The sequence below is a fragment of the Sinohyriopsis cumingii genome, chromosome 3 (assembly GCF_028554795.1).
Source record: "Sinohyriopsis cumingii isolate HCF-2022 chromosome 3, ASM2855479v2, whole genome shotgun sequence".
NCBI classification, from domain to species: Eukaryota; Metazoa; Mollusca; class Bivalvia; order Unionida; family Unionidae; genus Sinohyriopsis; species Sinohyriopsis cumingii.
Window position 1 is genome coordinate 87,054,555 of NC_142963.1, and position 13,525 is coordinate 87,068,079.

Here is a 13,525-nt window from a genome sequence, read left to right on the forward strand (position 1 = left end):
TAGTATATTTGGTTATTTTTGTGTTTTTATTTGCTCCTTCCCGTGTATGGATAGTATATTTGCGGTTGGTTTTTATGCTCCTTCCCGTGTATGGATAACAAATTTGGGTTTAGTTTTTTGTGTGCTCCTTCCCGTGTGTGGATAGTATATTTGTAGTGTGGTTTTTTTTTTGCTCCTTCATGTGTGTGGATAATATATTTTGGAGTTTGTTTTTTCCTCTTCCCGTGTGTCGATAGCATATTTGTGGTTTGTTTTTCTTGCTCCATCCCGTGTGTGGATAGTATATTTTTGTTTTTTTTGCCTTCTCTTTCCGCGTGTGGATAATATATTTGGGTTTGTTTTTGTGTTTTTTCTCCTCTTCACGTGTGTCGATACTATATTTGGTGTTTGTTAAGAAAGTAGAAGAAAGAATAAGAAGCTGGTGGAGAAAAGAAGAAATTAAAAGAACAAGAAGAAAACCAAAGGCCCCTTTCAGGGCCACTCATATGCCTCGAAAAGATATTTATTCTCTTTGCCTAAAAACATTCCGGATCCCGTAGAGACTTCCATTGCTGGACAGGGCGGTTGGCGGGTAAATTTATAGTGACATGGGAATCTTTCGGGTCCCATGGAGACTTTCATCGCTGGACAGTTCCGCTTTCCTGTTTGCATTACAATGGGTTAGAATGAGATTTTCCTTCCTTGGGATTGTCTTCTCCTAAATATGAGTCAAGGCATATGGTTTATTTATTCAGTCAATATGGACAAAAGGTACTCCGTCAGGTTTGGTCAAGAATATTCAAAATTGGTATAGTTTATAAACTAGCTGAACTTACCCGCCACCCGTTACCCGCCACTAGCTGAACTCAGCCGCTACCCGCTACCTTAAACAACAACCCAACTTTCCCATGTTGCTATACAGCGCCAATATTCCCCATTTTCAATTCCCCTTTTTGCTAAACAGCCACAGATCGTACTAAAAAGTGTTGTCGCCAAACAGCCCCCGGGGGGGGGGGGGGGGGCGGGGTCTGTAATGTATTTTCCCTTTGTCGCTAAACAGCCTCACTATACTACTCACGCACATTTTGCTGATAGGTGAGCAACTGATGAAAGAAATGTGTGGAGAATCCGCTGCCCGTTATTTTTTCAGAAAAGTTGCACATGATGGTATCGCTTTTGCATGTTCCTATTCATTGAAACCCAGCTATATTCACGTTAATGTCAAAAGATCGTATCCCATTGGTATGAAAGGAAGCAAATACACACGTGCAAACTTTCAATCACAGCCAAATAATATTTGGCCACAAAAATCTTCATTAATTCATTTGTAATTTATTTTCATTTATTGCAATATAATTATTCATTCACTTTTCACGATACATCATCCATATAAGATTTTATTTACACAGTATTGGTTGTAACCAAGACAGCATTCGAAGACCTAAAAATTCAATTGTTGTACTTGAGCAAGAAACTTTCAATAGAAAATGTGTTCCATACATCCTATTTTTAAACAATTCAAAATTCATATTAAATTGCAAAATTCACGATCTTTCATCCTAATCTTTGACTGGAAGAAAAACTACCAGTTAAAAAAAGAACATCTAAAATACACATTTCCTACACGCACACAGCAACCATCTATGTACATCAGTTTGGTATTTCTGGTTGTCAACAGCGATCTCTTCAGATTATTCCACATGTAGAGAAAACGTCGCTAAAATATAGTGGATAAACCTGATTACACTATGACATAATTTCTGACCAATCAGAAACTACGTCCATTAAGAATGGATTCAAATTCTGATTCTGAAAATACTATCAATGTTTTTTTTAATGAAATTATCAAACTGAGATCGATATCGCCTAAAAGAAATCGTCAACTATAACGTCCGTATAAGGTGACTGCTCTATACAGTCATGTATGACCCTAATAATCTTGGCAACCCGTCTATCTAGTGCGTTAAGATGAGAATCTGTAAGGACTGGATTTATTGTGTCGGTACTCATGGATTCTCTCATTAGATCACTCATTTTGTCTGGTCCCAGGTACAGTTTGGTCAGCTTAATAAAAGTTGAATAGCGAATGAGACAGCATTGATAGACTGGAGCTAGAATGGACATTTCATCGTGGTGGGCTTTCCCGAAGCTGTAATAATAATAATAATAATAATAATAAAATAATAATAATAAGTGATTATGGCGATGATGATAATGATAATGAGAAAAGTCACTCAGATAATTTGAAGGAGAGTAAGAAACATTTTATCCTTTATAAAAACGTCGGTAAAGTACAAAAGTCTCCGTAATCATTAAGAAAGACCTTTAATTTTTGTTCGCAAGTTATGGTCATGATATTTTCCTGTGGCTGCCTGCAACAAGATTTCTCATTAATATAGACGAATCCGGTTAACAAATCAACGCCAGCGCCAGTAACATGTTTTCGCGTTGTTCTTTTTAAACAAACTTCTTAGCGATCGATAAAAAGGACGCTTTTATTATTCGTACGAGGTTGTTATACTGTGCTGCAGATGATAGATTTTTGTTTATTCATATTCACAATAAGTGAGGAAATCATGTCACAGGCAGCCACAGAGGATAAGTGCATACCGGATTTTTCGACTGTGGCTTACGATCATTTGTGACGTCGTGTTGCCTTTGGAACGACTGTGGCAAAAATTGTACAAGTTGTTTGAAGACTCTTCAGGAAGATTGTTCGCTGTCTTTAACTCCATAATAGCAAAGAATACAATTTTCGATTTAAATAGTAACAATGTCTGTCCAAAATACTTGGACAGTATCAAACATTCTGCGTTCTATCGAGAGAGAGAGAGAGAGAGAGAGAGAGAGAGCACACGCACCCACGGCCGTTATCAAGGTGAAGAAGGAATGTGTTATTTCCGAAGTCATTGAATGTCTCATAATGATGTCTATCCATGTTTCCTAAAATAAATAAACATTAAATCAGTTCGTCATACAATCGATCAATTGATCTGTAACTTTTAAAAATAGTTTCGCGATAAACACTCAAAACATGGAATCATGATGAAATGTCAATATTGGGTATCGCCCTACAATATGATATACTATGTAAAATTCAAGCGAGGATGAGACGTTATCTTTTAGTTAGCGCAGAACGATGAAGGTATGCAACCTTGCAAGGAACTAAAGGAACTAATCACTACTGAGGAAATTTACAAGTGTTTACAGTTTGAATACTTTATCAATGAACCGTAATTAATCCTTTATACATTGTTCCGTATCATTCATATAGTTTCCCATGATTACTAAGGCAAACATACTGCGATGTCTTTAATTGTCTACAGTATATCATGTGTAAATCGAAATTACTTTTGTTCTGCAATGCTAAAAATCAGAAAAAGCTGACTTAAAGACAAATCCTATCAAACCTGTTGGAAATCAGCAATTAACCATATGAAGGATGATAGCCGTATACAACAAATCTAAGATACGAATAGTAGCATGTCAATAGATATTCCCTTCAAAGAGAAAACGAAAATCGTATTGAATAGAAATTGTATTTTACCTTTCATTTAAAAGAATAATATAGGCTGGATCAATAAATGGCCAAAAGCCTTCATAAAAGGAAAGCAATATAAAAAAAAGACACTGAACAAAGTTATGTCCGTCTGCAAGAATGTCGCTTTAAATACAAATGGTTCTTGAATAGCACTGATGATTGCAAATTCATGGTATAGTGGGTCTACAGAAAACTTTTAAAGAGTCTAAAATAAAGATCGATAAATCTGTCAGAAAGTTTCTTTTACAGTCATAGAGTTAACATATCAAATGCAACAAAGACACATCGCATTGATTGCATTGACATCCTAGTCACGAGACATCACACTGAGATTGGATGATCTAGAGCCTTGACCTTTTTACAAATAAAAATCACGTAACCCTTAATGGAACATTTACGTCTACCAGGCAGTTTACACATACAACCGGAGCGTAACATCTTAAATCATTTATGGGCTCTGCTGTTATATAAATGACTGAAATAGATTAATAAGATAATGAAGACTAGCGAAAAAGATAACTCACTAGTCAAATAACATTCTTGCACAAATTTTAATTACTAAGCTACGTTGCTAATAATGTGCGCACGGACATACGGACAGGCGGATAAATGGAATGTGTGGTTCCATATCTCGAGATATGGAACTCCTTTAAATTAGAATGACTTTAAAAAATAAAATAAAAATAAGAATATAAAGGAAGTACGCAAACAAAGCAAATTTTTCCTTGTAACAACTAACCTGTTAGGAAATCAAATATATGCGTATCAATGACGTCAAGGAGACGTCTTCCGGTGTTGTATGGTGGCTTTTCGATGACTTGGGAACATAGGTCATCGTAAACTTCCCAGTATGCTTTGCGGTGCTTGCTATATGATCGCTTCCAGGGATTCCGCCATGTTTTGCGTGGAGCGATCCTGTCAGGGGGAAGAAATGTGGCAAACGAACCTTCCATCATGACTGGATGACCACATACGGCGTGGCTTGTATCACAGTAATAAGAGCAGGACCCATGAAAGCACACATTGCCAGCTGAAGGATAAACAGTGGGCAATTTGAAAATAACATCAGTAATAAGATGTAAAACTGGTGTAACGCAATCAACGTAGGCAACCACCAGGACTATATAATTATTGATACGTGCACGTATCATGAATGATACATAGCAAATACAAGGACTGAGATCTAATACGTATGCACGTTGCGGCTGATGCAATATAATTTATTTGAAAAGTGACAACGGATCAGTTTCAATACATCGTACAATTAAAATCTCGATTTCTCTGAAAACATATAAGATATGTAAGGGATATGCATAATGATGAAAAGCTTGCCATTTTACTAGAAAGACCTTCAGTTAATATTGTTTTAATTATCGAAGGAAACAATTTATCACGGCTTGTTGTTATTCGCGGGTTAGTTTGGAATAAACGGGCTAATTAATGCAAAAACATCTAGAATTTAGTGTACTGTCTATACATGTATCAGAAACTGTTTAAGTATTCTATTTATCGCGCACAAATCAATAACTGAAGTTGAACCCTATAATAAGATACAATTTTTTAGGCATATAAGGAAACAACAATGACATCTTTAAAATAAGAACAGTCAAAGCCATTTTCATTTAGATGTCAAATGTTTCCAGTCTTAAACTCTTTTCTTCTTTGAACTTCATTCAAATCGCAATGATGCAATTTTAGTTACTATATCTCGTTTACACTGCTGCTTATCAGCCAAACTACACCATATTACACATATGTAACTCTTTTTATATTTGTAAGTCCTAGTCCCTTTACAAACATGAATGTTTATCGATCATAATTGCCAAAATAACAGGGGAAGACCGTGCCATCATGACATCGAATACTATCCGGAAAACAGACACTACGTTACTTGTCAATTAAAGCACTGTGCCCTGATCTGTATATCACAAGTGATGTTCAGATTGTTGTTACATGTTCCTGACAATCATACAACTAGCCAATAATGATGATGTGTGTGTGTGTGCATATATATATGAGGCATTTTTCGAAAAGACCGTAGCAGCAATTGACGGTGGTTATTTCAGCACCCTGGCGGTGCTGTTACGAAGAATTCTGAACTGATTATACCTCTAAATCAATCTGGCAAACGATTTTATTTTCAGATATAAGGTCATCAAAATGAAAAAGTCGTTATCGAGACAATTTATTCGACTTTCACTGGTGGGTTGTGGTATTAATTTCGAATATTGAAGCTGGATAATAATTGACACGCCCACCCACCCCCCATCAAAAAAGGCATATGGTGATGACAATGTTAATGTGCTATCTGAATACAGTAAAATGAGTGTTATTTGTAATACTTAACAATATTTCCTCCACAACATTCCGCCCTCTTAAAGCGATGCACACAACACTGACCTTGAAATTTTCACTCCAGTACTGTGAAGTTTCATATTGTCCTAGTCTTTCATTTGCAGGTACTAAAATAATAACATTTAAAGTTCCTGATTCAACATTATTTCCTCTGTCTCTCATGAAACAATTACGGGAATATTTGTCAAACTCCACATGCTGTGTTCAGACAGTTATGGGACAACCTATAATGCGTGTGGTAAACGGGGAAAGTAGAAAGGTTTAAGCGTTAGTTTACCGACCTTGTCAATTAAATGATTTTAAATTTGTAACCAAACTGGTCCCTTTACCTTTTATGTTTTATCTGTTCGACAACAGCAGTACACTGAAAACTAATCAGTCCTATTTGTATGCATGATAAATGGGTTCAATTTACAACATAAAAAGCTAATAATTTGAGGAGTGTCGAATGCTTTGATTAATTAGCTTCTCTTTCTATAAAAATTTTAAATATTACATTTTAACGGAAATAAACGACATAAAAAACACATCAACAAGTTGAATGAAGGCAAACTTACGATGTGCTACAGAGTGAAATGGGAGATAGATCGTTAATACAAATATGGATAAGATCATAGTAGTTGTTCCCCCTTGTGTTCAAAGCGCGGGTTATAAATATCAGAAAATAATCTATACAGTTTTGGACGTATTTAAATCAAGAGACAAATGTCATATTTAAAAATGCTAATTTGAAAATGCAATAATTATCTTCAAACAAAATTAAAAGCGCTAAGGAAGTTCTTTGGTAAGACATATACTTTGAGAAAAGAAGGCAGGCAGCAACAAACAGCAGCAAAATGTCCGAAAACAAAAACGAAAACAACAAAAATAATATGGGAACATACATATTGAAAGGATTCCAGAAATCAGCAACTTACCTGGTGAAACAAAGAAGGTTTTTTTTAGTTTTGTATCTGCCAGTCTTTTTATTTCAGATGTCAAGTTTACTTCTCTGCCAATAGTTGGTGGGACACGATAGAATCCGAGTATCCTATGCAACAAACGATATAGGTTGAAGCTACGTTGTAAACAATGAGTTTTATGAATAGTTTTACAACTGCACTGGTCTTAATGGAAACATAAAATGAAGTAATTGCAACGGGACTGTAATAACTAAAACAACACATGGGTAACGCGCTCACTTTTCACCTCTTTGGATTCATGATAGATCCACGTATCCAGCAAAATTTATAGATATAAGGTCACCAAACCAGTTATTTTGTTCCATGTTTCCAGTTCCCTTCGTTTCATGACTGTTTCAGGTCATCACGTGGGTCAGCGAGAGTACCTTTATAGGATGTTAACACATTTTGTAAAATCATGAGAGGACCGTAAGCAATATGTTAAAATGTTTTGAACAATTGTAAGTGAATCAAACAGACTATGTTAACATATTTTTGTATAATCACGAGAGGACCATACATTTGATATTATAACATTTTGTATAATCATGCCAGGACCATACACAAGATGTTATAACATTTGTATAATCAATATAGGACGTACATAAGATGTTACAACATGATATGAAATCATTAGATGACCATACACAAGGTGTTAATACAATTTTTTTGCAATAGTCTAAGACAAATAAATGTTATAGTACAAGGTTTGAAGGAGATCATAACACATACTTATCCAGGTGAAAGGCAGCAATCTCTGCGTTGTGTCTTTCAAAGTCCACAAAATAAAAATGATCAGGTAATGTTTCTTGTTCTCGTGAATACCTGAAAATGAAAATGTACTCTTTGTTTTTATTTCAGTATAAATGTATACATATATATAGCGATTTAATACAAATAGTTCGTAATGCATGGTGTGTAAAATGTTTGTAACCACTGTCTATCTTGTTGAACAGGAAAATTGGACAAACCACCACGATACCAGCGAAAATGTTTATATATTCAGTTAGATACAAACATTTGTGATGCATATTTGAGACGTTCTTTTTTAAATATATGAGCACTGAAACAAAAACAAAAAATAATCTTCTTTCCTGTCGATTTGGAAGTGAATACCATGTTATAACTTCAGTGGCGGCACGTGGGTTCGAAGCGCTGGGTGACAAAGCGCTTTAGTGGTTCCTCTACTCTGCAACAAAGTAGTTTTTATGTCAGTCGCCACCTCCCCCACCACCACCACCTCCTAAAAAAACAACTTGTGTGAACATTTCAACTGCGTCACCTTCGCCTGGCGCCCGGGGGCTATTGCCAATACCCCTTCCCACGCTACCACTGTGCCAACTATGCTACTTTAAAACCACTATCATGCAATCTCTGATTATATGTAATTCTCAAATCAAGTCAAATGCGAAGGTTATCAATTTAAAGAGTGTTACCACTCGTGTTAATAAGTTCTGTGTGATGTAGCTGTTCAGCAAAGAAATAATTTAGACCTTCTGTAAACTGCCGTCTCGTTTGGAACTCTGGAATAAACTACTTTAGGCACACTTCTATAGTCACTGAGATTATTTATATTGATAAACTGAAGAACTTTTCTAGATCTCTTTCTCCACGCTTTGTTCAAATACACTCATTAAGCTCATTCTCGTATAATCAAGTGTGAGATATGTTAAAGATGTACTGACCACTATGTCGACGATTCCCTCCCTAGTGCTGTATTCATAAAAAAGACGATTCCATTTTTGTATGTTTGTATTTGTCAATAATTAAATGCGCAAATGACTCACAAGTAGTCGTATTGCATGCTAGAGAAATATTTTCCAGCTCGCGGTCGTAGTTACCACCCTCCATCACTTTGGATGTTTTTATAAGCGCAGTGTTAAATCTAAAATTCTGTGGAGCACAAGGAAACGGTGGACAATAATGTTAGAATATTTAAGTCAAGTGGTATAAGATTTTTATATTCTCATAGGCATCGAACTGGATAAATTCAGTACCAGTATTGTTGTGCATAATATGTCGTAACTTCCTTAAATTTTCATTTAAAATGTATTGTTCAGTTCAGTTTTTCCTAACCCAAACAAGTAAACCCAACTATCTGCGTGTCATAAAGATGTTTTAGTCATTTAACTTAACAGGTACATCACTCTGTAGGAAATTGTTCTATATTGTACCAGTATTATGCTAAATCTGTTTATTTCTGCATCGTCAGCATAATTTTCCTTAATGAGCACATTTGCAAAACCATAATAAGGCTACTTAGCGTCTAGAGCCAAACCGAGATATCTCCGTCTTCCAGCCAAACCGAGATATCTCCGTCTTCCAGCCAAACCGAGATATCTCCGTCTTCCAGCCAAACCGAGATCTCTCCGTCTCCCAATCGGGTAATATTATGTCCTTGTTTTGTTTCATTAATGTGTGGTTTTCCTCTGTAATTCTTCGATCATTTTGTCATATCCAAGTCTTTATTTCTCGGCCCAATTAAAATCAAATAGCTGGAACAAATATTTGATTCTTGCAAATGCTAGACCATTTACTATTGACTTTTCAGTAGTACCTGCTACTGCAGCCATAGCTAGACTATTTAGATACACTTATCTGTCCAAAAATGGTTTCACTAAGGAATAAGAAATGTTGATGCTGAAACAAGATCTCATTTTACAGTTTATATCCATACTGTATAGGTCCTCCTTTGTGGTATGATTCCGTAATTAGAGTATTGTTCTCTTCAAGCTTGTAAGAACGTATTTCTTTAACAATGTAAAGATTAGCGGATTCTTTCTTAACGACTTACGTGTAAGCATCTCATTGGTTGCTTGCCTCTAATCCAGTGTGAAGATCAACATAAAATTCAAGAAATCAGATTCAATATTTAGCCTTAAAATTGTATATAAGCCCAATTTTAATGACTTATCAATCTCTTAAAGGTATTTTAAATAACTAAAATTCTCCAAGACATTTTGGAGCATCTATAAATCCATATATTACATTATTTTTTTTAAAAATGGGGGGGATGACGTTACAGACTTAAAAACGTACAAAACCCCTTTCTTAGGGTAAATTCAACAGCAACGCCTAACTTTTGGTCTTGCGCACTTTAGCAGTTAAAACTACAATTTTCTCATTTCACATTTAAATTATTAGCATTGTTATGTATATTTGATTTAATTTAATTATTTGTAAGTTTTAAAATCTTTTTACTTTTATTTCATTTCATGTTAAGTAATGAAATTTTGTTTGCTGGAATCTGATACTTTCCAGAAATTAGTTTGACCTGACAGTTTAGTCGAAAACACGTAAAAGTAGAACTTTGTATCTGTTTGCTAACCTAGTTCCTGACCTTGATTGAGAATCAAGTAAACAACTTTTTTATATTTATTTTTATTGTGGGATACACAGAGTGAGATCGAGACTGTACTGGAAAACGTGACCTTATACACATCCATAGCTTCCAAACTGTTCTGGAAGATCATCACGTGACCCTCATCCGGGCATCTGTTTTGCGCAGTGCTCAGGTTATACCGATGTCTATAGAGAATTTTTTTAGTTGGGCTTTTACACTGAAAGTGTTTGTTTGTGACCAGTTTGGAGTTACATTTTAATTTGTATGCAAATTATCTGGATTCTAAAAGATTAATTCTTTTTCCTGGAAATCTTTTTGTCTTAATATTGAAAATAAATCCAAGCCACTAAGAAGTCTTGCCCATACCTCCTTAGTCTGGCTTCACTAACCTTGTCTGAGATACGAGGTTCTCAAACCATTCGGCGGATGTCTACATTTCCTTTCTTCTTTATGAGATAGTAATAAGTGATATTAATAAATTTCTAGTTTGACTCCGTTTATAATTAGGTGTGATTTAAAAGAGTGCAACGAAAGGTTGTTTCGAGCTTCCAATGGGAGAAGATTCCATTCTGAAACAAACCTTAGTTAAAAAAGTACTTTGGTGATGATTTGTCCTGGCGAAGGGCGTTTGGAGGTTTGTTCCATCACGATGTCTATTACTTACCTCGTGGACATCTGTCGGAATCAAAACTAGCATGATACATGAAGCTATTATGATGTATTTAAAAAGAACTATCATTCTGTGTTTGTAGCGCCTCTCAATAGTTTTTCCCATTTCGTCTCCTCCATAATTCTAGCATATTATGTAGAGCATGTTGCTCTACAAACGATTCTACCTGTAATTTTTTCTATTTCATCTATTTCGTACTGTGTGCAGGTATCCCAAATAATATTCACATAATCTAAAAGATGTCTATTAAGGTGAAATAAGGAAGTTTCGGTGACTTTCTATCAAATTTAAATGTCAAACATCGCATTAGGTCTAAACTATCCCATGCTTTCGTAGTTATTTCAAGCATATGTATATGCTAAGGTCTGGACTCATTTAAAATAAGGCCCAAGTGTTTATGTGATGTGATACTCCTAATAACTTTGTCATTAATAAAAAAATATGGGTGTTGCTCTTTTTTGATATTTTGTGGATATGGTCATTAATTCAATTTTGGTTTTATTTGAATTAAAATTGATTCACTATTGATATGGCCATAATTAATTTTAAGTAGGTCTCCATTCAAAAGATCAGCAGCCAGTGTTGGGTCCTCAACAATAATTGACAACAATGTGTCATCAGCAAACAATCGAATATGGAGCGAATATCAGTAGCAATATCATTAATGTAAATTAAACATAACAGTGGTCCAAGTATAGATCCATGGGTCACACCAGTCCTGACATGTTGTTGGCCTGAAGTGCGACGTTTTATTAAACCGTTTTGCATTCACCTTGAAAGATACTCTTCAAACCACTCCAAGAGTCTGTCACGAATTCCAATATTTCTTAACTTATGAATTAAACCTTTTTGCCAGACTTTGCAAAATGCCTTACTAATATCACAAAATGCTACTCTAATTTATTTGTCTTCGTCAATCGCCTTACAAAAAGTATTGTATATGCCATACAGTTTTAAAGAACCGAGTGTTTTGGAGTAAAATCAGTTTGAAAATAACTTATTAGGTTGTTGGCTGTAAGATAATTGTACAAGTATTAAAAGTCACATGTTTCAAATGTTTTTCCCAAGCAGCTTAGTAGTGAAATTGGTTTGTAATTTGAAACAAATTTTTTGTTCCACTTTTTATCAATAGGGGTAATATTAGTCCCTTCTACGCTATTGAAAAATATGAAGAATGTAGCGAATCGTTGAACATTTCTAAAATGCGAGTGCCTCCTTTCAGCAACCTAGGGTGGATCTTATAAGAACCTTCTGCCTTGCTGATGTTGAGATTTGGAACATCTTCTGTGTCACTGATGCTAACATGAATATTATTAAGAAAATTGTCAGGAAGAAATAAGGAAGGCAGTGCAGTGAATGTATCATCTATCAATGATTGTTCAGAAAAATATTTATTAAACAAATCTGATATATTTTGTTTCAGAAATGTGTAGGCTATATTTCACCACTCTTTTGGACCAATACTACCATCACTTTAGCGATTTTATAGCCTTTAACACTCTGTCTTTAATATATCTGAAGTTGGTCAAGTGTTAAAAAAGATTAGTTCTTTTAGCCAAGACGTTGATTCTTTTCCGTTGCCGAATCAATTTTCTAATATTACTGTGCATCCAGGGAGGAGGATATATTATTCTAGTAGTGTTAACAATCGATTCCATATTCACCTCTAAAAGGTATTCTAGCTGTGTTAACCATACCTTCATCGCCCATAGCTGTGCTAACTTAGCTTTCCCATGCATACTTGTATATTATTCTACTCGTGCTAGCAATAGCTTTGCTATCCGTATTATATTATGCTTGTTGTGTTAGCAATAGAGTCTCCGCTCGTAGTTATACAGTATTCTAGTTGCGATAACAATGACTTCCGCGCCCACAATTATATATTATTTTAGTTTGTGTTAACAATAGCTTCCCCGTCCGTAATTAGATATAATTCTAGTTATGTTAACAATAGCTTCCCCGTCCGTAATTAGATATAATTTTAGTTATGTTAACAATAGCTTCCCCGTCCGTAATTATATATTAGTCTAATTGCACTTCCGGTCTACTATTACATATTATTATAGTTTTGTTCATAATAATTCATATTTATATTTTATTTTCTATAAGCGTATATTGCTTAAGAGAAACTAAAGAATTCATTGTTACATGGTACATCCCCATATTATCATTAATCATTGTTACATGGTACATCCACATATTATCATTTATCATTGTTACATGGTACATCCACATATTATCATTTATCATTGTTACATGGTACATCCACATATTATCATTTATCATTGTTACATGGTACATCCACATATTATCATTTATCATTGTTACATGGTACATCCACATATTATCATCACATATTATCATTTATCATTGTTACATGGTACATCCACATATTATCATTTATCATTGTTACATGGTACATCCACATATTATCATTTATCATTGTTACATGTTACATCCCCATATTATCATTTATCATTGTTACATGGTACATCCACATATTATCATGTATCATTGTTACATGGTACATCCACATATTATATATGCAAGGCTAAAACGGCACAATATTAAATGAGCTGGGTTCGCCGATTACGACAGCAGTGTGACTAATTATATGGGCGTTTATCTTTGAATAGTTTTGAAAAAACAATACGCCTTTGGCAAACATAAACTCTGATACTTCTTTTCACGCGAAA

At 34.8% G+C, this 13,525-nt stretch overlaps 1 protein-coding gene across 4 annotated transcripts in view; it reads right to left on the reverse strand.

Moving 5' to 3' along the window:
* Positions 1 to 1,303: 1,303 nt before the first annotated feature.
* The window catches only part of LOC149803246 (extracellular serine/threonine protein CG31145-like), a 244,312-nt gene continuing 232,090 nt past the window's right edge, over positions 1,304 to 13,525 (reverse strand). For all 4 annotated transcript variants that reach the window (XM_089952896.1, XM_089952895.1, XM_089952894.1 and 1 more), the window contains exons 5-9: positions 7,549 to 7,641; positions 6,793 to 6,905; positions 4,260 to 4,550; positions 2,841 to 2,922; positions 1,304 to 2,128 (exon numbers count right to left, since the gene is read on the reverse strand). In XM_089952896.1, coding sequence (XP_089809022.1) covers positions 1,846 to 2,128; positions 2,841 to 2,922; positions 4,260 to 4,550; positions 6,793 to 6,905; positions 7,549 to 7,641 — 862 coding nt within the window. In that variant the 3' untranslated portion in view covers positions 1,304 to 1,845. The remainder of the gene's footprint in view (positions 2,129 to 2,840; positions 2,923 to 4,259; positions 4,551 to 6,792; positions 6,906 to 7,548; positions 7,642 to 13,525) is intronic.